Consider the following 24,758-nt stretch of genomic DNA (forward strand, 5'->3'; position numbering starts at 1 on the left):
TGTACAGTGCATAGAGATTAATTCAATAAAGAGTAGTATATAGGCATTACTTACTTTGGGAGATAATCTGTTATACTGGAATAAAGAATTTATTTTCACAAGAAATTACTAAAAATATTAGTAATACAATTGCTATGTCTATAATTAAACAGTTTTCAAATCTTCATTTCTTTAAATGTAATCATGTTATAACTGATTTGTGTTGCATATTAATACAACTTTAGACTAAGAATTCATACTATCACAATGCACATGTGCATCTACTTGTCATTTAGAAAATAATGTGTTCATGTAAAATTACACTAAGGAGAATTGTACATGTAATATTTTAATAACACTATTAAACATGTTTAACTACTACATATTTTTATTATACAATGTATGAAATATCTTAAATAGATTTACCTGAATCGGGTCCCTTCCCTGCAATGAAGTATTGTAATTGCTTACTAATACATGAAATTCAATCCATTTGTAGAACATTACATATTTTTATTTTAAAATGTATACGTTAATAAGTACTACAAATCATATGTACACATCTATATAAGTGTATGGTTTCATGTCATGATAATATTGTTAAGTGTAATAAAATATGTATCAAAAGTGGTGAGCAGTGACTATGGCTGTTACCCCTTGACTCTGTATATGTTGAATAGTTTCTTGAAGTCTCACTAGCCATGGCCTTTGGCTGTGGCCACAGTACATGTAGTACCAACAGTTTTCTTTCAGGCTCTCTAGCCATGGTCTTCAGTCATGGCCTTTGGCTGAGGCCTCTCTACATGCTGCACCAATAGCTAGCTTTCTTTTGAGCCCAAAAGCCGTGTCATACCATTCATTTGTTACCAAACACCCACTATGTAAAGACGCCCTATAAATAAAATCTATCATATTTCATATCGTACCACTGACCCCTGCACAGTAGATTTAGGCACTGCATATGTTTTGCCAGAACTCCTTATTGCCACAATAATTTCAAAGTAATCATTTCCAATAACAAATTCCTGGCAGTTGCAGATTCCAACGATAACTGAGAAAAATGCTTGGAATTAAAGTATTCCCTGTTAGGAAAGTTTTTCTAAAGTCCTGCCACCATGACTTCATAAAAACTATATCTGAGGCAGTACATAAGCTACTGTTTGTATAAGGCTTTGCCACCTGAGAACGCAGGTAGCATGGACAGAGCAGCCAGGCTCATTTTAGGAGGGAGATAATTGTTGCATACATATCGTCCAAAGTAACACTGAAACACTATTTATTGTAAAAATAAAGGGTTTATTTAAATACAAGTAGACCAAGAACATTATTGGGTAAGTAAGTACTATAACATTATATAAACACAATCAGAAAAAACAACTCAATACCTATGGTAAGCAAACCAGGGTATAACCTTATTTAGAGGAACAAGAAGCAAGTCGAGGTGAGTCAAACCTAAGCTTATACATTAAGGATAGTAGAATACTATTCTTGGGGAACAAGACCAGGTTAGATATACTTTTAGAATATGATCAGTATTTCAAGGGTAGCCTGTTGACCCTGTCAGCCCTGCAGTGACACTCAGTTATGAAATCAAATAATAAACTAACCCTGTTACAAGTATACTCTTTGCAATATTACTTTTTAGAACTTAGCTCAGAGCTAGTAAATCAACTTGTATACTTTCTGGAGGGGCCTTAAGATACTCAATGATAAGTATTAACACATAATAACTATTTTAGAATGCACTAAGCAATTCAAGGAAAGCCAAACCCAATTACACTTTAAGAAAGACAATGTATTTTAAGGTAAGTAATTGACCTATTGGTACATAACTATCCGCTACCTAATAGCTCGTTATACCCAGTCTACCTTTAAGAAGTGTATAATACAGTTTCTAAGTAAGAACTTTATGAAACTATTTTAGAATAGCACCAAAGCAATTCAGGGAAACACAACCCAAGGTTACAAGCTTAGAAGAGCAGCAGCTAATCAAGGTGAGTAAGACCTATATTATTTTTAAAGAAGCCCCCAGCTACGTAAAGTTAGTATAAACCTCAAGACTGTTTTAGAATCTGTATAAAGCAGACCAGAGATAGCAAAACCCAATGTTACACTTTAAGACACCATGTATTTCAAGGCAGGTAAACCCTATCGGTAAGCTTTTACACTAATTCACTTAAGCAATGATAAAACAGTACCAGCACTTATTACTTTGTAGAAGGGTGAAACACCATTCAAAGTTAGTAATACACTTTTTAGAGTGGAACACTAACTCAAATGTAAGCATAAACATAAGGACAATTTGTAACTACTACTTTCACAGAGCTGCAGTTACCACACTAACATCTTTAGCAAGTAAGTACTTTACACTTGTTCTACTTTCAAGACGGAATCATTTTCTTCACCAGTCCTTCCCTAGTCTATTGCATAAATTCTCTCAGAATGGCAGAACACATTCAAGGTAAGTGAGAACGTTTGTAACTGTTCACTCTCAGGGGGGCAGTTACCAACCAACTCTTTCACAAGTAACAAGTAAGTAACTTAGTAACGTTTGAAGGCAGAATCCTTTACTTATCCCGTCCTTCCCTAGTCTACTGCATGAGTTCTCTCAGAGGCAGAATAGGGACCCTAGTTGTCTACGTGGCAGCTGTAGGCAGGTTGAGATAGGGCTCAGTTGCAGGGAAGTCAATGATCCATAGGAGATCTTCTTAAACAAGTAAGTATTCACTTTCAGAGTTAGTTTAAGTATTCAGGCACTTCACAGAAGGCTCCCTATACGTGTTCCAGTATTAGGCCTGGGCAAGTGGTATGGGCAAACTCCCAACCCCACAAATCATCCACTCAGCCTCACAGGATGCACAACAGATTTAAGTTAAGTATTACCCAAGCCCACACATTACCTTAGGAGAAAGGAAGAGCTTCAGAGTGCATTTTCCGCCTTTCAGCTGCCAGATAAATCCTGAATACCGCTGGTCGGATTCTCTTCACTAATCTGGTCCTGCACCTTGTGAGGGGCTTTCAAGGATTCAAATCGTGTCTCTGGAGATTTACCACGAGTTCACCGAAGTTTGACGGATTCAGACTTCGGAAGACCATGCACCGCACTCAGGACTCGAGGTCCCAGGGTATTGGAGGTTTGCAGTGCAGTAAGGTGACAGCATGTCGTGGGATGGCTCAGAACGCAAGTCTTCTTTAGACTAGTGCATCTCACCAGTCCCTAGGTACGAGTCGTCGCATTCGGGAAACCCAATTGAAAGGAAGGGTTCTATCAGGCTTCGGTTACACAGCAGGCTCTCCGGTCATTGGACAATTGCTACAGACATCCTTTCTTCATCTTCTTCAGTTTCAGCTCCAGTGGTCGACTTGTCAGCAGCTTCCAGGTATTTATCAGGAACTACAGCACAACTTCGGCAATCTCTTGCTGCAGTTTACAGCAAGGGGCGGTCTGGCTGTCTAATCAGGACAGTCAGCCCCCCACTGAGACGTGGTTCCTTTTAGGCTAGGTGAAAGACAAAGGGCTGGAGAGTTTTGGACTCCTCCCCTGCTTCCTGCCCTCTACGACACTCTGGAGCCTGGGCACAGGAATACAAAGGATTCCTGCCAAAGAAAACTTCCACTGAGGTAATTCCCACCTAGAATGGCCGGGAAAGACCTCAGAATCAAGCAAACGAGAAATGGAGAAAAAAAAACCGAGCCCACCATTCCAGCAGAATGGTGGCCCTTCTGTGTATCACCGAGGCTGATTTAATAGCCTGCGAGTAATCGGACTAAAATGTTACTAAGGTAAAGCCACTGCCATCAGCCATTCAAGTAAACTTATTATTGTAACAAAAATGTTACCAGGCAAGTAGGGAAGGTGAAACATTGTATCTCCCCACCACTCCACATAAGGTGGGGGTGTGCTGGTTCACTATATAAAATGTAAAAGGGAACAAAAATCCCCTTTGCTCCTTGGGAACACCCAAGTACATTAAAGGGAACACCCAGGTACATTAAAGAGAAATTAACAGGGGAAGCCCAAAGGGGCGCCCAAGCACAGGAATCTATAACTCCAACCATACACTATGGAGAGACATAAAAAGGTCACCCATAAAAAGAGTAAAAGACTAGGTGAGAGGGGGAAAAAGATTCCCCTTCACCTGGGCACAAGGGAATATAATCCCCAAGTCCAGGAAAAAAGGTCAAGAAGATGCATCACAAATATGAAAATCTTACATAAGATTTCCCATTCTCACATGTGTCACCATTCTCTTTTCCAGGTCACCTCACACTAATTAATTCCCCTTTCACCTCCCTAACTCTCTCCCTTTGCCCTTTATCAGTTATCGCTTCATGTGACGCACATTAGTTTCAAAGCGTGTCTTGCGGCATTGCCACCATAATATTGTGAGATCATTTTTTCTATGGGAAAATGAATGAGTAGGCTGAAAACAAACTCTGCTTTTTTTGTTTTCTTAATAACTTACATTTTTATTAATGTATGGTTCCCAGAATTTCTAGTTTGGAGGAACCCTTGATAAACTTTGTTTGGGAAATTTCATCCAAATCAATTAAGCAAGTCACATGTTATTAATATTAACAATAACATTTTGGGGAAAATTGAAGATTTCCATTACTGAAAAGCCCCTCTGCTGCACCGCACAGCACGGCACGATGAGATTTAACGCAAACCATTCCCAGAAATCAAGTCAATGCTTCATGCCCAAGTTGTCTCTTATTTGGTCCAAATCCATCCAGCAGATTTTGCGCGTTGGTGTACCACACATTGGACTTTTTCTCTATGGGAAAATGAATGTGAGTAGGCTGAAACAAGTTTTGTTTTGCTTTCTTAATAACTTTGCATTCTTTAACTATTCTTTCCAATAATGTCCAGACTAGAGGGGACACTCTGTGACAAGCCTTTTGTTTGACAAAGGTAATTCAAGTTAAAAGTTATTAGCAAAAGAATTTTAGGACTTTATATGGCTCATATGTTTCATCTTTCACCTTTACTATAGGGGGCGGTACCCCCCCTTTTATAATTGATACATGACATTCATTACTCAGCGTAAAAGCATTTATGATGATTGTATCTGCTTAGATTCACATGCTGTGCATATAGTCTGACATCTAGTGGTAATCGCGTATTATTACATCTTTCTTTCGAAGATCGAAATGGGACGTCAAAATGAGCGTGACTGTAAGACTATCCCTCACGTGAGGTGCAGTGTAGACAAAATCCCTCACCAACGAGGTCCCTCTGGTTCTATTTTTTCTACAGTGAGGAAGCATTCTAGTCAGCGTGAGCGAATACAGAAGAATGAAGGTGTAAGATGTCTATGTTCCTTAATACTCCACGGGGGGGGGGGTGGTCGCATGTCAATCGAAGCAGATACAATCATCGGAAATGCTGTTACGGTGAGTAATGCATGTCTTCTGATGCTTGTGAATCTGCTTAGAATCACATGCTGTTCATAGACTAGCGAGCAGTACCCAGAGATGTCTAAGCATTGCTTGACCCACCTGAGAATCAGACCTGGAGGGTGTATCTAGGCAGTAGTGTTGTGTAAAGATGTGTACAGAAATCCAGGTTGCTGCTTTGTAAATGGACTCAAGAGGAACATTTGCAAAGAATGCTATAGTAGCCCCTGTGCCCCGAGTAGAGTGTGCTCTAGGCGTGAAGGGCAGATCTTTATTGGCAAGAGTGTAACAAAGTGTGATGCAGTTTGCGATCCACTTTGAGATAGCTGATTAAAGACAGGGTCCATTCTCTACCAGCTGCCACTGAATCGAAGAACTGGTTTGTTTTCCTTAGTGGCTTTGTCTTTATCAGATAATAGATAACCACTCTCCTCACATCTAGTGTGTGGAGGCTTCTTTCCACTATGTTAGTGGGGTTCTGAAAAAAGGTGGGTAGTTCTTGGATTGGTTTACATGGAACTTTGAGATAGATTTAGGCGCAAAGCGTGGGCGTGTGCGCAAAACCACCTTATTTTAGTGAATCCTGACGAATGGGCCCTGAAATGAAAGGGCCTGCAGTTCACCAACACTCCTTATAGACGTAATCGCCACCAGGAAGGCGGTCTTGTAGGTGAGTGCTTTAAGGTTAGCCTTGCGCACGGGTTCAAATGGAGGCCCCATTAGTCTGGTAAGAACAACATTCAGGTCCCAACTGAGAGCTGGGTTGGAAATAGGGGGATGAAGTCTTTTTATTCCTTTCATAAATGCTTTAATTACTGGAATCTTCCACAACGAAAGCACAGCTAAGTGGACCTTTAGAAAATTGAAAACCAGACCTGAATCTAACAGGTGAGTTTGGTACAGGACAATATCTTTAGGTGTGCATTCAATAGGATTGATTCCCCTGCCATTACACCAGATGACAAAGCGCTTCCATTTGTTGGAGTAGCAATGCCTGGTGTTAGGTTTCCCTGCTTCTCGGAGTATGTTCATACATCTTTGAGGGAGTTGGAGGTGCCCGAACTCTATGATCTCAGGAGCCAGGATCTAAGTTGAGAGTATGAGGGCATGGATGTAGTGGTTCATCCCTGGTCTTGAGACAGCATGTTGTATGGGCACGGCAGCTTCCTGGTAGGGGATACTGACATTGCCATGAGATGGGAGAATCAAGTTTGGCGGGCCCACATCGTGGCCACCAGAATCCTCCTGACTGGCGGCTCTTGGTGCATCTTGTGCACTATTCTGTTGAGCAGGCAAATCGGAGCGGGGGGTGTGTTGGAGGGTCGGGGGGTTAGGGGGGACAACTTTGGAGCGGTTCTGTGGGTACCTGGAGGCGTAATCTGGGCATTGGGCGTTCTCCAGAGTGGCAAACAAGTCAACCTCTGGGAAGCCCCAGTCTGCAAAGATGGCGAGTACAATGTCCTCCTGCAGTCGCCACTCGTACTCTATGGGTAGAGGAAAGTCTCTGCTGAGTACGTCCGCCAGAACATTGAGTTCCCCTGGAACATGTTGTGACAGGAGGAACATCTTGTGTTTGAGAGCCTACTTCCATATGTTCTGGGAAAGTTTGGACAGCCCTAGAGAGTGAGTGCCCCCTGGTTTGTTTCATGGCCGTAGTACTGTCCGTGAGAACTAGAACGGACTTCACTTGGAAGTGTGTTTGGAAGGCCTTCAGGGTCCTGAACACTGCTAGCACAAATGTATGTGAATGGATACTACGCTGCGGACCATACACTGTGCGCCGTCTGATGGAGGTGTGCCCCCCATCCTGATGCCTCTGTGGTGAGAGTAGCTTCTACTGTGGGGGTGGTGAAGGTTTTCACTTGACCACCACTGCAGAGACTGAACGAGGGCTACCGAGACAATCACTAGGTTCGTCCCATTATCTGCTGGCCTGACACCATGGGCTTGAGAGCCACTCTTTCATGGGGCGCATGAGCAAGCAAGTGTGTGGAAGTAGGTAGATGCAGGAGCCCATCATCCCAACCAGTCGCATGCCTTTGCGTACGGTCACCTTGTGACTGGCTACATAGTGAGGGATCTGGAACAGCATGTTTTGAACCCTCACGTTGGAGGGAAAGACAACGCCATCTTTGGTCCGAATTAGAGCCCCCAGAAACTGTTTAACTTGGCTGGGGTTTAGACTGGACTTTTTCTCGTTGATCAAGAAACCTAGGTTGAAGAGGAGATCTACCGTCTTCTGGGTATTTGTCTGGCATCTTCTGTACGAATCCCCGGTTATGAGCCAGCCGTCGAGGTAAGGATAGACTGGGATGGATTACCTGCGCAGGTGAGCTGGTACTACGGCCAGTACCTTTGTGAACACCCGTGGAGTTGAGGCAATGCCGAAGGGGAGAACCTTGAACTGATAGTGAGTGTATTCTATCATGAACCTGAGGTACTTTCTGTACGCTGGCATCAGTGAAATATGAAAGTATGCATCTTTCATATCCACTGTAGCCATGTAACCCCCCTGCAGCAGCAGTGGGATTACTTCCTGCATTGTCATTCTGAATTTTTGAGGTTTGACATATTTGTTTGATGGGCGCAGGTCTAACACAGGGCGCATGATGAGATCCTTTTTGGATACAGGTAAGTACACTGAATAAATACCCTTTTTTTACCTGGCAAATAGGGACGACTTCTACGGCGTCAGTTTCCAGAAGAACTTCAAGCAGGATGTGCAGGTGTTCTGGTGACAGGCATCTGCTTTTCGGTGGGTGGTATCGAGGTGGTCGGTGAAACTCGATGCAGTAACCGTGGGTGACGGTCTTTAACACCCACTGGTCTGATGTGATCCACCTCTCAGGCGTGAATGAATGACTAGCGACTCCCGACCGGCGAGGCTTGGGAGTGGACCCGAATCAGCGAGTCACTAGGAGTAGAGTTCCTGCCTCTACAAGGACCGCTCTGTTGATAGCGACTGTTACTCCCTGAGCCATATTGTCCATGGGGGACCAGGAGAAAGATTGTCCACGAAAGGAATGGTGGGAGTTCGAGCCTCTGCGTTGGTGGAAGGGCAGGGCCATGATCTGGCCGAGTGATTTCAGCGTTTCGTACTCCTCCTTGGCAGCCTCCAGGGCGTCATCGACAGCTTTTCCAGAAAGGTTGGAATCTTTGACCGGTTTATTAATAGGAGAGGCTTGAGTTTCTGGTTTAAAACAGAGTTCTTCAACCTGGCGTGCTCTTAAGTAAAGTCCCCGGGGCTAGAGTGCGTCCAGCAGTCTCAGCAGAGTCCAGAGTATTTTTTAATATATTGTCGGTAACCTGTCTGCCCTCCGCCACAACCGCCAGCAGGCGTGATTAGGTGGGTTCTGGGACATCTTGAAGGCCATCCTGGACCAGGCCCCACTGGAAATTTGCTGTAGCTGGCCAGGAGAGTTTTATTGTTAGTGATCCTAGTGGAATAGGATGTAGAGGCAGGGATTCGTTTTCCAAGGGCATACAGTTTCTTACAATCCTTATCGCTGGTGCTTCAGCCATGCACAGTGGAGCCCCCGCCCTCTTCCTAGTGGTTGTAACCACCAGGGAGTCCGGTGTGGCATGACCCTGTATGCATAGGGGATCGGAAGGAGATGGTCGGAATAAATTGACCCCCCTTCCCCCGAGTGCAGTGACAACAGAGGAGCTATGCCCTTCTTTATGGAATTGAGTAAGGGGATGGCCTGACTAGTTGGAGGCTTCTCCTTGAGGATATCCTCAAAAAAGTCAGATTCAGTGACTGCCTCATGTGTTGCGATCCCGAAATTATCAGCAGCCTTCTCTAAAATTGCGTTGAATAACATTTGTCATCCACAGGTGACGACTCACTTTGTGGAGGCGAAGAAAGGGAATCTAGACAAATGATGTCCAGGTCAGGGGTGTGTGTTGGCGACAGCCATGTGCCCCGATCCACTGATTTATCCTGGTCCCATTCTTGGTCAGCTGCGTCCTGAGCAAAAGGGTTAATGCCCTCATTAGGTATCCTCCTGCTCTGATATATTTGTCCTAAAAGTCAATACATGGGCGATTTTGTCCATATAATTTTCAAATCCCTCCCTAGTCCAAAGGGAAGATGCAGAAGGGTCTGGAGGTGGGATCATTTGCCCAGAGGGGGGAGATTTTCCTAATAAGGCCTTTGAGAGAGGCTGGGGGGCTTCGGAGTACTTTTCTCGATGAGAGGGGGTGTCCGTGTTCTGTAGCCAAGGAGGCCCTAGGGGTTGTGTGTTTGGGTATTTGTGGTGCCTGTGTGCCCTTGTCGCTGTTGTTTGAACTCCCCATAACAGAGCCAGTGTCCTGTCTGTCAGGCCGGCATTTGGGAGCATGCAGGTTCTGCAAAAAAAGTTTGATGGCTTCTAATACATAGCCATGGCTGCCGATGGATTTCTCGTCATCTGAAGCGTCGGCACCAATGGGGGAATGGCTTTCGGCCTGCATTGCGCAGGGAAGCACTCTGTTTAGTCTGCCTGTCCTTCAACATTTTGGGTTTAAAGAGTTTGCAGTACTTCCATGAACGCTCGTAGTCTTGAGGCAGACACCGATTGTGACGGCGATCGGTGTCCTTCCAAGGGAACTTGCCGTTACACGACAGGCAAAATTTAAAGGACGTCCTCTACATAGAGGGTGACGAAAGCCAGACCAAATAGAGAAAGAGAAGGGAAAAGGAAATACATACTTGAAGAAGAAAAAACCCAGGGCCCCACTCTCCCTACTGTAATTGCCTGGCCCGGGAGGGCCGAGGCCACGTTGTCGACAGTCACCGAGCAGTTGTGGATGTTTTCAGCGGCAGGAAGCCCACACGGCAGTCGTCAATAAGATTAGCTGGGAGACTAGACAAAATTAGGTCGTGGGACAAAGTAAGCAATATTAACTCTTGCGAGCTCTGCATAAGGCGACCAACTAGGTTGGCGGAAAAAAACAATCTGAGGGACCTCGGCGTGTGAAGGATTTTGGGTAGGGATAATGTTACAGTCAATCCCACGTCATCGTCCCCTTTCGATCTTGGAAAGAAAGATGCAATACTCCACAATTACCACTAGATGTCGGACTATATTCACAGCATGGGATTCTAAGCAGATTCACAAGCATCAGAAATATATATTTCAGTGAGAAAACCTTTGAGAGATTGAAGGTGATCAGATTTAACACAACAAAATCCTTGAAATTCAGCACTTGCATCTGAAGCAAGTACACCTTAACTTTGCGCCCTTTGTGCTTTGTATTTTAGGAAATTGGAATGTATGTGAGAAATTTTGCATGTGACACATAGAAAATAACATTTTTAAAATACTTTGCGCCCTCTTTTAGTTCTTTTATTTCTAGAGCGTTGGAACAAGAGCCCAGAGGCATAGGAGCGCTAAGATTAACATACGACACAGAACATAAAGAGCAGGGAGAATCAGAGCAGGGTAAGCAAGGCAAATGGTTCAAACTTCATTCAAAAAGAAATGTTTTTAGGTTTTGCTTGAAACTTCGTAAGCTAGAACATAGCCTCAGGTCGAGCAGAAAGGGTGTTCAATAGGCGCGGGGACAAGAATGGAAAACATTTGTTTTTCACCTGTGCCAGTTTTGCCTTGGGTATAAGGAGTAAGCCAGAGTTGTTTGATCTGAGGCTGCATCTGTCCGGCAGCCATTTAAGCTGGGCTGCCATGTAGGACGGACTCTTGCCATACAAGCAGGCGTGTGAGACACAAAGCGTGCGAAACATGACTCTCTTTGCTATAGAAAGCCAGTGTAACGCTCTCCTGGCTGTTGACACATGATCAGTTTTTCACAGACCTACAACAACCCTTACTGCGTTGTTCTGAACAACTTGCAGTTTAGCTACCCTTTGCCAACCCCCAGTAAGGTACTGGAACAATCGTCAAAGCAGCTCCCGATAATAGCCCTGGCCAAAGTGCACAGCAGGTGACATCCAGTTACGGTCTGATTTGTGCCAGTAGTTTGATGTCTAACACGACGTAGTACACTTGGTAGTTGATATGTGCCCTCATTGAGAGTTCTTGGTCAAGGTTTTCACTTTAAGGGTAGGTAGAAGACAGCCTCCGGTTTGAAAGGAAGCGTAGGCTTGATCAAGATGGCTAAGCTGTTACGCTCACCTGGTATCCACGGGGACGCCAGCCAGCCAGTTGGTCGTTGGTGCCCTTCCCAATGATTCCCTGGTGTGGCCTTGGTGTCGATGGGATTCCGCCTGGAAATGAAGACTATATTAGGACTGGGCGACCAAGGTAAGTTTTCCCCCACCTCCCTTGTGTTTCCAGCTCCTCCAGGTTCTCTTCTCACCTGGTTGTCGGAATCTGTGGGCTCTCCGTCCTGCTCTCTGGGCAGGGACGCGTTGTCTTTTGTGGGCGCGGGCGGTCTTGTTACTTCACTAACAGCTGCCCTTGTAGTGTCTTTCAGGTAGGTATTATTGCGATTGATGGCGTAATTCTTGCATGCCTTTTCTCGGTTCTAAATGTGTCTTTTTTTATCGCCCTAGAAGCGCAGAGTGTCTGCTTGGAGAACTGGATATGATGGTTCTCACCGGGAGATGATGGTGCACTATAGCGCTATGATGCAGTAAGGAGGCGCTTTGCATAGCGCAGCAATGTCTTGTCCTCACTGACCTGTGCTTTTCTCTTTTCATAGGTCGCGGTGAGTTCCCAGAGCAGATGGAGTTGTGGAGCTATGCCGGCCGAAAAGCAACCAACCAGGTAAGTCTTTAAGTGCTTTGTGGTTGTAATGTCTCCACTACCTCCTTTAATGATGTCTTTCGCCTTTTCTCAGGTCCTTCAATCCAGGCAGTGAACTCCACCAACAGAGCTGACCAGGATCTGCGAGCAGTGAAGGATGATGAAAGCAGGTAAGATTCTACTGCTAACGATGTTCTTGGTTTTTCTGCAGGTCTGGAATTCACCAGGCTTGTGAGAAAGCTGGACACGGCGAGCGTCACTTGCTAGAAGCAAAGTAACGCGAAGCGTGTTGTCTTGTTCGGGTGTGGTTTAAATAGCCACTGTAAAGTAGTCCAGCTAAAGTAGTCCCTAGGCCACCACACCCAAAACACTAGACCGCATAGCTAGGTTCTAGGAATCAAGCTATGTGGATGCCTCCATGTTGGCTGAAAGCCTAAATAAAGTAGTTCCTCAAGCAGATGTCTTTTCTTACTGATGAGCCTGGCGCCAAAGGCGCCAGCACTGGCCCCAAGAGGGCCTGAGAAGTGGATGCCAGGCCTTATTAGTGATCGGAGCCCTGATTCCACCTGGCCAATGGGCTTGCCAGTGGGGATCAGGGCTGAGGGTTGTGACAGCCTAGGAGAGAGAGGTGCTTAAGATTATGATCTCTGTTTTGGATTTATTCAGGGCTAGGCCATTAAGCAACATCCAGAGGTGAATTTTATTGTAGGCTGCATTGATGATCTCAGTGTCTTTGAGGTGATCACCTGAAAGTGGAAAGAGATACTGAGCATCATCAGCATAGTTAGCCTAACACAGCGCAGCGTATAACTACAATGATGGCATCACAGCTTTGGTGCCCAATAGCCATGGCCATTGTACATGTATACGCTGCCCCAATAGGTTGCTTTGGGGCCCACTAGCTATGGCTTTGCCTGTGGCCACTGTACATGTTGCACCAATCGGTTTCATTGGGGCCCACTAGCTATAGCCTTCATCAGTGATGCCATCATTGTGGTCTTGAGCTGTGCCACAGGGAGGGCAAAGTTAAGTTGAACTTCAAATGAGAGTGCTGATATTTCAAGGTTTTTTTGTGTTAAACCGGGTCACCTTAACTCTTTCTTAACTAAAGCTTTTTCATGGATTTTCAAGTGTTTCGTTATACTTTAGTGTCTTTGTGGCCCACTAGCCATGTCATTCGGCTGTGGCCACTGCACATGTTGCACCAAGAGGTTTCTTTGGGACCACTAGCGCTGGAGTTCGCCCGTGCCACCTGCACATTACACCAATATGCATCTTTGGGGCCTACTAGCTATGGCCTTCAGCCGCGTACACTGTAAATGGTGCACCAAACCAAATGGTGTCTTTCTGCACCCCTAGCCTTGGCCAAGGCACACAAAGCCATTTCCCTCTGCCAAGTAGATTTGATCACTGTAGTTGTAAAATTTACTTTTTCCCCCCACCATGCTCTCCCGAATGTCTGCGGTATTCCCCCCGATAATTCGGAAAGGTTAAAAAATCATCAACTCTTCCCAGTCCTCTCAGGCACTCACCAAGTGCACCCTCCACTTTTCATATCCACTCCAATCCACTCCACAGCATTCTACCATTTCCCCCTTTCACTTTTGTTTGTGTGACATTTTATTTTCCGAGAGCATCTTTAGCTGTAGTCGTGGGAATATTTGCGAGATTACCTGGATAATCCAAAAAGGTTAGAACTGCAACTGGCTTCCCAGACCACCCCCGCCAACTCTCCAATTTCACATGGTATTCCCTTCTGCCGCCCCACCTCTAGCCTAATGCAACTGCATCTTTTTCCCTCCTCCAAATAGCTTTTTGAGCACTTTTCGTTTTTGCATTACCCCGGAATGACCACAGTAATCGCTTGCATCAAGCAACAAAAAAGAAAAGAAAAATGGCTACTTTTCATTTCTGAAAAGCCTCTCTGCTGCAAAGCACCATGTCAACATTTTTTTAAACTACTGGATTAACCGCAAACCTGCTTTCTTAATGATTTTTTCATTTTTTCAACAAATCTTTCGCAAAATGTGCAGTCTTGGTGGGTGGGGAGGAGTGCGTGAAGCTTTGTTTTGAAATGTCATCCAAAGGTTATAAGCAATATAATTTTCAGATTTCCTATGACTCAAGGCTATTAATCAGCTTAACAGTAGGGCGGCGGTGTATATATAAACACACCCACTGTAAAAGGACAAATTTCATCTCCAAAATGAGATCACGCTCAAAACTGGGGCACCAACCCACCCTCATTTCACACACCATTTTACAAAACTAAACACCAAAGCATTCCACTTTTAATAAACCCAACCCTATTGACTCAATGCTAGTTTACCCCTTCTTTGTTTTCTTGGTTGGATCTGCCAGAGATTCTTCAACGAACATCACACTAGCCTTCTTTATCTTCCGCCTCACATAGTTTACCTGTTAGAGAGAAACATAACCGCTGTGAGATGAAAAGCAGAAAAAAAACTGATTGTCAAGACAGGATGTGTGTAGCAAAAACATTACTGTAGGGATCAGTGGTAACAATGCAGTTGATGAGAGAAGCGATTACCCAGGAGAGAAATGGCAGGGGATGTGATAAGTGAATGTGTTGTGAAACAAGCAGTAAAGAGTGCATTTATAAGAACACAGACTTTTATGGGGTAGGGAGGGCAGGAAGAACGTTGGAGAGACAGGGATACAGGACAGCGAGATGGGGTTGGACAACAATAACTTAGTTCCCTTTTATGTTTCTAAAAGGTAGTTAGGTGTAGTACAAGCCAAAAGGAGAAAAGACAGTAGATGAAGGTTCAAATTTCACTTAACGGTAATATAGGGTTAATAAAGAGCTGACAATGGGTAAACATTCTGGAGAGTATGGAAGGAGCAAGCTGAACGCAGAAATGGATGTCATGAATTCCATGTTACTGAATAAGATTTGAGCACATATCCCCACAAATCCCATATGAACAGCAACACCCTGCATTCATCTCAAGGATAGCACATTGAATGGTATCCAAAGAGGTGCACATGAACGGCTAAATAATGTTAATGTTGTGAATACAAATGCTCATTGTATGGAGGATTCATGGTAACCTAAAACCACAAGAAAAAATATGATAGATTGCAAAACTTCATGTTTTACAGTAAGCACATTTTTAATAGCAGATGAAGTCCTAAACAAAATGTTGTTACCTCAAAATGAGTCAAGAGTAGATATATTCACGTAAGAAAGCAGCTAGGTCTGCACAATTATGAAAGGCAGAGCTAAAACGAAGCAGCATGCACAGGAGCTGCAGGATGAAATGTGCATGCATTCATTACCTAGACAGAAAACGGATTTCATCACAGTCGACAGAATGGCAATTAACATAGGCAGCCAGTTGCCATGGCATATGCAAGTAAAGGGAGGATTCCATAACTAAACCCATGATCTGTAAAACCGAGCAGTGAGGTCCACGTTTATAGGTATACCAGATTTGTGAAGTCAGCCCCTGGCTTCAATTCAAGAAATGTAAGCCTAATTACTATTCATTATTTGTTAGAAGGCTGAGTTTTAGATCTGGTAATCTAACTGAGTTAGCGTTTAGGGTCACTTTACTTGTGATAAAAAAACAGGAATTGGTAATAAAATACAGGTGCGAGCAACAGAAGGAGAATCACTCCTTAGGATGAGCTGTTATGTGAATCGTAGAACTGGCAGCCTTACAAGAGCCACACATAAATGCGAGAACAGAAAGACCTTGATGAAGACACAAATGACGGAGAAGTCATCATTGTTCGGGAGAATTTTCATTTCTTTGCTAATTCCCTTCAACCTTAGAAACACCCAGCTCTTTTGCTAGACTTTAGGACTTTTTAATTTGAACCTTGGAGTGAGTGAGACCTTTTTCTCACTCATGTTTTTTGACCGGATTTGGATTATGTGTCAACTGTTTTTGGAGTCTGACAAACTCCATAGGCATCTACTTTTTGTATGGTGTCACACAGCACCTTCAGTGCAGTGTCACAGAGAAATCCTTCTAGATTTCTCAAAGTTTAAATACCGTTTCCAAGAATAGTAAAGTTAAATTGACTTTACTTACCTTTTCTCTTTGTAAGTCCAGCACACACAATCTTATGTGGAGTCCTGGGGGGTTACCTAGTAGCCCCTTATCCTACATTCTCATGTAACATTTTTATGTTACCCTCACTACTTTAAAATGGCTAGCGGCAGTGGTTTATTTTTCCTACCATTGTGTTTTTCTACCGCAGGCTGAGCCCTCAGCTGCAGTACAGCACCCATGGGTGACCGTTTTGTCAAAATGGCACAGACTTCTTTTTTCACCATTTTCGGTTTGTGAGGTCTTTCCTGGGTTTTACTCTGTGCGTCGAAAGAGATTCAAGAACTTTGTTTGTCTTGCCATTGGCGTGCTTCAGCCCTGAAGCCCACCTCTGGCTCCAGTGTGCCTGGAAGGACAGGATGTGAGTGAGGGTCCCGAAACTCACCTGTCCTTTGTCTCTAGCAATGCCTGAATGCAACCAGTGCCGATTGGCTGGCTGTCCTTTCAGAACAGCCACCCTGCTATGTGATTGACAGCCTAGGCTGTGCATGAATAGGAGAAACCTGCTTAAAAGGTGAGGGTTTTGGGACTAGAGGAGAGTCGAAGCTTGCTGCATCCTCCTAGACCTTGCCCGGTGAAGGCCTGCAAAGCCCTGCTGCTGTGCTGAAACTCCTTTTTCAATTTGACAGAGAAGCTCCAGAAAGGACAACTTCTTCCCTTGGGTTAGTGGGACCAACTAACCCAGAGGACCATTTTCCCCCGACTGGCTGTACTTCTTCATTGTTGCAGGAACCGAGTGACAGGGGTCGAGCAATCCGTAGTCGAGTGCAACGTTTGAAATCCGGCTAGAAGCTCCAGGAGTCTAAGGACCCTCCAGAAGCAGGACGACAAGAGCTCGGGTCCCCTCACCAGAGTGCAGGACCGAAGGAGTGAAGGAGGCACACCCTGTATCAGAGATCCGCGGCGGTGCCGTTTGCAAAGTGCTGCGGAACCAAAAACAGCTTGTAGCTGCTAACAACCTCCCAAGTATCGCAGCAGGAGCCATCCAGATATCCTCCCTCTTGTCCCCACGACTGAGGCTCAGGAACACAGGGTCTGCACTGGTGTAGGAAGATAGAATCCAGCTGGACCACTCTTCTTCAACCCAGAGTCACTGTTTAGACTTGCGGTACTTAACTCATTGGGCCTCATTCCGAGTATGGCGGTAAGGGATAGCGGCCACCGGTAACGAGACCGGTGGCGGTATTCCCTTACCGTCATACTCTGAGTTCCCTCTGCGCCCTCGCCTTTAACGCCTGCTTTGAGCAGGTGTTAAAGTCGAGGGCGCAAAGGGGCCTCCAAGCCAATAACGGTGACCGTAATGAACGGTCACCGTTATTTGCATCTTCCCCATTCCCATTGAGCCCTATGGGGGCTCATTTGGGAATGGGGAAGAGCCTTGGTGAATGGGGAATTACCGCCCCGCCAACCTTGGAATGGGGCGGTGATTCCGCCATCCACCAAGGCGCTGCCGGTCCGGGTACGGCGTCAACCAAGGCGTTAATAGCGCCATTGGTTAGCGCCGTACTCGGAATGAGGCCCATTGTCTTTTAGCTTTGCTCTTCTCAGTTGGGAATTGCAGTGGCTTACTTTCAGAGTTGATTCCAACTCTGTTTTCACAGGCTTAACAGCTTGTGACCCAACAAGTGATTTTTCTAACAAACTCTCTTGCAAGACTTTTATCTGAGAAGTGCCTCAGCTCCATAGACTGTGTTCCAATTGGCTTTGGCTGTCCTGGCTCCCTGCAGACTCTTCTAGCCTATTGACTTTGATATTGTTTGTCCCTCATAGGTGGTAGCTTGTTTTATACTGTTACTGCTGGGAAAGGCTTGTCTAGATTTCATTGGAAGATTTAAGTGTCCTTATATATACTAAGAAACTTATTAACCTTTAGTGTGATATATAAATGCCATTACTGTCCTTATGGGACAGTAATGGCATTTATAAACCTCCGGGTGTAAGAATTGTGTAAGAAGAATATCCAAAGATGATCCACTAACTTGTTCTGATTCTGAAAAGTAATTTTAAAGTATATTTACATTGTTACACAAATTGCCTTTTTAAAGAAGGCTTATTTCAAAATTGATGTTAAATAAATAACTATTTATAAATGAAAACTTCAGTGCAAGTGTTACTTGGCTACTTGTATTTATGGATTTCATTTGTACAGCTCTACAGCTCACATTTACCCCTCTTGAGATAGGCCTGGTTGCTCAGTCATACTACCAACTTGTGTAGTACAGACCTATACTAAACGGTGGGTTACCCAATACCAAGAAGTGTAGTCTCACACAGTGTGACTACATCAATTCTTACCCAACAATCATGATGGTAAGTATCCAGCCTGTTTGCAGCAGAATGAGTTTTTCATTTTTAAAGCAAAACGAGATTTATAAAAATGTAGATGCATTTAAATACATGACTGGTGAAACAGGATATACTGATATTCTGAAATTCCGATTCTTTTGGGTTAGCTTTAAGCAACACAACGTGAATTGATTGATCTTACCAAGAGAGTTGTGAGATTCAAATATGTGACGTTTAGTTAGGGCTAACGTGTTTTGAAAATGTAATTAAGGTTGCAGAGACCGTTCGATAAAACTCGTCCTGTAAAAAAAGAACGTCATTTTGATCAATGTTTTAAAGCATTAACTTCTTTGAAAGCACTTAGTTTGAAGTTATTTAAACAATACTTTATCTGAAAAACAACGATTTTAGTGTGAGGCTATGTGCCAAAAAATGTGCAAATGCTTGGGGCTTCTAGATAACATTTCTTGGTAAGAATGCTACAGTTTAAGCAAGTTGTTTTGTCATCTTTAACCAATATTATGGCGGGGAGAGAAGGGATTAGTGCAACATTGATTCTGTGGAGTAACAAAATCTAGGGGGCGGGGGGCCTTCAAAAACTGCTGCGGGCCCCACAAACTCTTCCAAAAAGCACAAACCAAACCACTGACTCCCTGGCCTGCCCGAGCCACCATGCATTCACAATGCACATGATGATCATGCTGCCGCAGCATGCAGCATATACTGCACTAGGGGAAAGATGCAAGCATGTTTTTAATTCAAACCGTACATCTTTCACCTGGCATAGAAACAAAGGATGTGGCGCATGGCCCCTGGAGCTCCAATGTACCACCCATTACTGACAGTTTTTGCTGCAGGTTGTGGTTCTTGACTGGGCAATGCCAAGTGTTTGTGCATAAAAATGAAAATGTACACTATCTCCTCCACATGCGAGTCTCCCAGAACATTTTGTTGGACTTATGGGTTTTTGGTCCGTTTCCCTGAGTTGGTGGTAGCCTCTTTCCACACACGTTCTTTTATTCTATATTTTGGGATACTTTTGCATTTCTTTTTGTAACTCTCTTGGAGAAATGCTTTCCTTCAAGTGTTATGGCATCTGCCATTGACATTTGCTACACACTGCACTCTCTGTGCAGTGTGGCTGGGACCCCCTTGGGCTTCCCTTCTTATTTTCACTGTGGGAATACATGCACGCAAGGGCAAGGAGATATTTAATAGCCTTCCTATCTTTTCTAAGTGAGATCAGTACACCCCACTTTCTGTGGCGTGCTGAGGCGTTACAATGTATCCCCTTTCTCAATGCTCCAGTAATCTTTTGGTTACAGTAGTGACGAGCTACTCTGAACAGCTGTTGGCAGTGGTTTTATCCTACCTGCTTTTGTCCCAGTTTTACTCCCATGCTGTACTCACGGCTGCAGTAGTGCACAGAAAGGTCACCACAGCCCCAAAACAGTGACTGTATTCTTTGTTTGCCATTTCTTGTTTGCTTGTCCCTTCTTGGTCCTTCTGCCGTGCTGGGTGAGGGAGGTCCCGTTTGACACTTGATTTCCACAAGAATCCTTTGGAAAGCCTACCAAGGCTTCAGTGTGTCTGAGGACAGGAAACAGGGAAGGACTCAAATTCCTCTGTTCTTTGTCTTGTGCCTGCCTGGAACCAGTCCGAACTGGGGGCTGGCTCTCCTAAAAGGACAACCAACAGCCAGAGTTTGAAGGGTGCATGGGTGCTGATTAGCTGCGTTTCCGCATAAGAGGACTGCATCCCGATGGTGAAGACAAGCGGACCCCTGTGACAGATGAATGAAAGAGGAGGAAGAGGTGAGATGTCCACAGCCAGTTCCAGATGACCGGAGATGCCTTCTGAGTAATCGCTGCTGTCTGACCCCTTCTTCCAAGCATCAGGAGAACTAAGAGGAGGACTCTCCCCGCTCGACTGGTGGTACCAATCAAGTCTTGAGACGACCTGCATTTCGAGCCATCTCATGACATGCTGAGACCTTCACAGGCAGCAAACCACCAATACCCTGGGACTTGTGGCCACTGTGCAGTGCATCGTCTTCCGAAGATCGAATACTTTCGAAACTTTGGTGAACTCCTTATGGACACTGCAGAGGCAAGATTCTACTCCTTGAAGTCCCCTCACCAAAGTGCTGAACCGAGAAAGTGAGAAAAATCATCTGGGCAGTTATCGTTCTTCTCTGGTGTTTCCGAAAAGGCGCCAAAAATCACACAACTTTAAAGAATCCTTTGCCGATAGCCTGTTAACTTGAATGAATGCTGCTGCGTTGCTGGCATGCTGATTCATGTGTTTGGGAGTTTGCCCATACACGTTCGCCCAGGCCTAAAACCTGTGTGCCCACAGGGAGCCTTCTCCGAAGTCCCTTTTCCCAACACAGATTTTACTTACTTTCTACTGAAGACTTCCCCCTGGAACTCTTAAACTTTCTACAGATGTGCCTTACCTGTTTTGCTCTCCAATCTGACTAGGACACTCATAACTAGATAGGGATGAACTTCTAAAGTTTTAGGCCTCTGTGAAATTATTGCAAAATATTGACTTACCCTATGTTGGTTTTGTTTACATTTATTTTACATTTAACAGTTATAACAAAAGTATTTTACTTAACTTATGAATTGCATACTGCCCTTCTGAAAGTATACAAACGTGTGTAACTTAATGTGAATATTGCATTGGGTCTTCTTTGTGTTTATTGAATGTTATAGTACTTATCCTTAGTGGATATATAGAATAACCCATTATTTTGATGTAGCTTTAGTGTGTCAGTGTTTCTTTGGTCCTATGTGCTTACCCTAAGTTCTTTGTACCACCTACAGCCATTTCTCCCTCCTAAGATAAGCTTGGCTGCCCAGCCATTGCTACTACCAAAACGTGTGTGGTGCAGGCCTATACTAAGAGTTGGAGCCCTGTGTCTCATGTGTGAGTCCTCTAAAGTCCTACAAAAGTGTAGCACTTTTGTAAAACTCCCTAAAAGTATTTTAAACAATTCAAGATCAGTGGTGGCAAGTGAATATTTTTGTGGAAAGGCATTAACAGGTTCTGAATTAGCATAAGCCTTAAGTAATGTAAAGGTGTTTGGGGGCAATTCTCACCTCTCAGAACCTTTTTAAAATATAGAGCGGTGTCGGGTGCTGTTCTAATAAATATACAACCTAACTCCAACAAAAACAGATTCAGTTGGACAAAGAACATGATAACCAAGTTAAGTATCAAACTGACACATTGTGGGGAAATTGTCGTAGTAAGGGAGAGTTCCCTGACTGGTTAAAATTTCTCAATGACTTATGAAACATAATGGCAAATGCCTGGTCAAAACTAAGCCATACGGGCTTCCTGGTAGAAGGGGATTTGACCACGCTGTACAAGATAAGAAATGCATACTAAGGAGAAAAATTCATTATTCAAAAGACCATTGTGATTCAGATGTGGGGAGAGAGGAATAAAACTATTAAAATGGCAGAACCGAAATTTGTCCCACTGCTATACGATAGATAATTAAGCAGCCCAAGATATGTTGGCATGCGTTATTAAGTTGAATGCTTCTAAGTTTGGAAAGCTAGTAATGCAGTGAATGGTTCTAGCATGGTGATAGAAGAGGCTACTAAAAATAGAACAGAGGGAGTGTGGAATTAATTTATGAAAGGGAAATTTCAGATGAAGGACTCCTCTTGCTGCATCTTCCAGAAAGAGGTTACCAGGGTGGGTGTACAACTGGGTCTCTTATGATATAATCAAGAAATGCAGGGGGTCAAGAGCAGAGGGCGCAAATGTGATTCCCATTTTATTCTACAAATCAGTTTTCAATTTATGGGCTGTGATTTATTCTACAAATGGTTTCTACTCTTTATTCACCAATGTTTTCTACTCTCTTTTTATTCACAAATGGTGAATAAAATGGAGTAGAAACCATTTGTGAATAAAAAGAGTAGAAACCATTTGTGAATAAAAATTCTTTAACTATTCTCACCAACAGTGTGAGATTATATTCCTTTGGCCCTCACCTACTGAAGCCTTAACAGATTACTGGATTGGCGCAATTGGGACTGTACATTTTCACTAATCTTTCAAGTTAAACTAGCTAACAGAAGTAGCCCCAACATTTGGAAGTCTTGCGAAAGCAAGTAATGGCAAAACCAAAAGTGTTAGAATAAAGTTTAATATAAGCCCATTGACTTATAATGGGAGTATAGAGGTAGGTAAGAAGCTGTAACTTAGCCCCCGTACACCTGATTCTTGCCCAAACTTGGCAGGACAAAGGAAGAGGGTCTGAGGTTGTTTTTCCTGCTGAAAGTCGCAGTCCTATTTTGCAGGGGTTGCAGGTTCTAGCTGATCTCCGATTGGTGTCATTCACTGTTGCAAGGACTCTTGATGGAAGAATGCAGCAAAACTCAATGCAAGACCCCTCTCAGGACTAGACTCGGGTCAAGTAAACGATTTCGGACGGCGGTCACCGCAGCACGGCGACCTAAATGGACTCAACTGCCGCGGTCGGACCTTCCCTTCCTATCACGGGTCCCCTCGATGCAAGGACGCTGAAATTACACAGAGGTTAGTCTCGTAGGGCCAGCTGAGGATCCCCCAAGTTCCAGGTCGAAACTCGGAACGGTGACGCCAGCCCAATATTAGAGCTGGTCAGCCACAGGACGGTCCCAGGACACTTGAGAAGGCTTTTCGTTGCAGGGTACCGAGCTGACATCAGGAATGGATGATCCCTACACTCCAAGGGTCGCAGCTCCTTTGCAGGACTGCTTAAGAGCTTTAGCAAGACAGGTCTCCCCCAGGACAGCAGCAGAAATTGGTAGCCAGCCTTACTTCCGAAGGGTCTCTGGTTTCTTCGCAGAAATCACAGCTGGATAGGATTCTTGGCTCCTTCAGGTTTCTGCAAGGTCTCTTAGGAATGGGTGCAGGGGTCCTCTTTGCCTAAAAGCCAGTTAAGAGCAGCTGCCCTCACTACACCTACACACACACACACACACACACACCTACACACACACACCTACACACCCACACACACACCCCCCCTCCCACCCGCCCCCCCCAGGAAAAAGTAGGCGAGGGGGGGTAATTTTGTTTAGTAAATTCTGTGCCGCTGGGCGATCCTTCTAGTGGGAGCCCAGAATTGTTCACAACTATCTCGGGCTCTTAGCAGCGACTGCGGGCTATTACAGCTTTGAGCCGCTAGGTTAGGACTGCTGAGCACAAATAACCACCTCCAAAAGCAACTGATTGAGCCGCGACTGTTGGCTCGGCGAAGCCTTTGAGCTGCTCATTCATCTCTACATAGAGATTCGACTACTCTACGAGCTACTTGTTTGTTTCTGTAACGGGACACAGTTTTCACTCCCCCCCCCCCCCCAACCCTCTTTAGAGATGTCCTGCTCATATAATCTGCATAGTGGAGTGTTGGGAGATAATCTAAAGGCTCCTGAATCAGATGAAATTGCCTGGTCAGGTAAAAATGTGCTTAACCTGAATAAATCAATGTTTAAACCATATACCACAGACTGCTGCAGGCTCTTTTCTTCGGATAGCCACTTTGCTGTAGATAGCCAAGTTCCCACAGGTTCAGGAACGAAGGACCCAACGACCAATGGAGTGAGAGTCGCTTTTGTTTCTACACCTAATCATTCACATCTGATGGGTGTATTAGCAACAAATCTGAGTACACTAACTACTACCACTCTAAAGAAATACCATCTTTGAATTTTTCCCCTCAAGAAGGTCTCGTAGCTGAATTATATCACACAGGTCGGATTGGAGGAGTCTTCCTCATCTTGGAGAGAGTGGGTTAATTTCAATGTGACTCATTGCGATAATTCACAGGGGTGACGAGATGAGAGGGATGGCAATTCTGTCCCCTACATCTCTCCGACTCCTCTTTTGAACTGAATGCCATCCCAGCATTCAGGGAGGTCACTAAACTGGGTACCGACAATCGATCAATAAGTAGAGTAAGGGAGAACACTCGGCCATCTCAACACAAGAAAACCCAGGCGAGCAATGCTCCCATTGATTAAGCCCCCACGCGGTCTGCTTTAAATTATGTATTGACCTCCTTGGTTAAAGTATTCACATCCTTAAAAGAACAAGTTAAACTCTTACCTGGTAACGTTATTTTGATGGGATGGTCCGACGACGTATTCCATATCTGTGACAATAATCACCACAGCTGTGCTGCTTTGGAAAAACTTTCGGCGTCTGCGTCCTACGTCGATGACGTCGATGCGCCGTCCCCGAGGACCTCCTCCGACGGCCGACGTCACCCGATGTGATAAGTAGGACGCACGACGCCCGTAGCCTTAGCTGT

General features: G+C 44.5%; 1 protein-coding gene across 2 annotated transcripts in view; it reads right to left on the reverse strand.

The window, feature by feature from the left end:
• Positions 1-24,758, reverse strand: part of PWWP3A (PWWP domain containing 3A, DNA repair factor) — a 653,378-nt gene that overhangs the window by 384,534 nt on the left and 244,086 nt on the right. For both annotated transcript variants that reach the window (XM_069646781.1, XM_069646772.1), the window contains exon 8: positions 14,398-14,486. In XM_069646781.1, the coding sequence (XP_069502882.1) occupies positions 14,398-14,486 (89 nt within the window). The remainder of the gene's footprint in view (positions 1-14,397; positions 14,487-24,758) is intronic.

Source organism: Ambystoma mexicanum, chromosome 1p, assembly GCF_040938575.1.
Source record: "Ambystoma mexicanum isolate Mex_15411 chromosome 1p, UKY_AmexF1_1, whole genome shotgun sequence".
NCBI lineage: Eukaryota > Metazoa > Chordata > Amphibia > Caudata > Ambystomatidae > Ambystoma > Ambystoma mexicanum.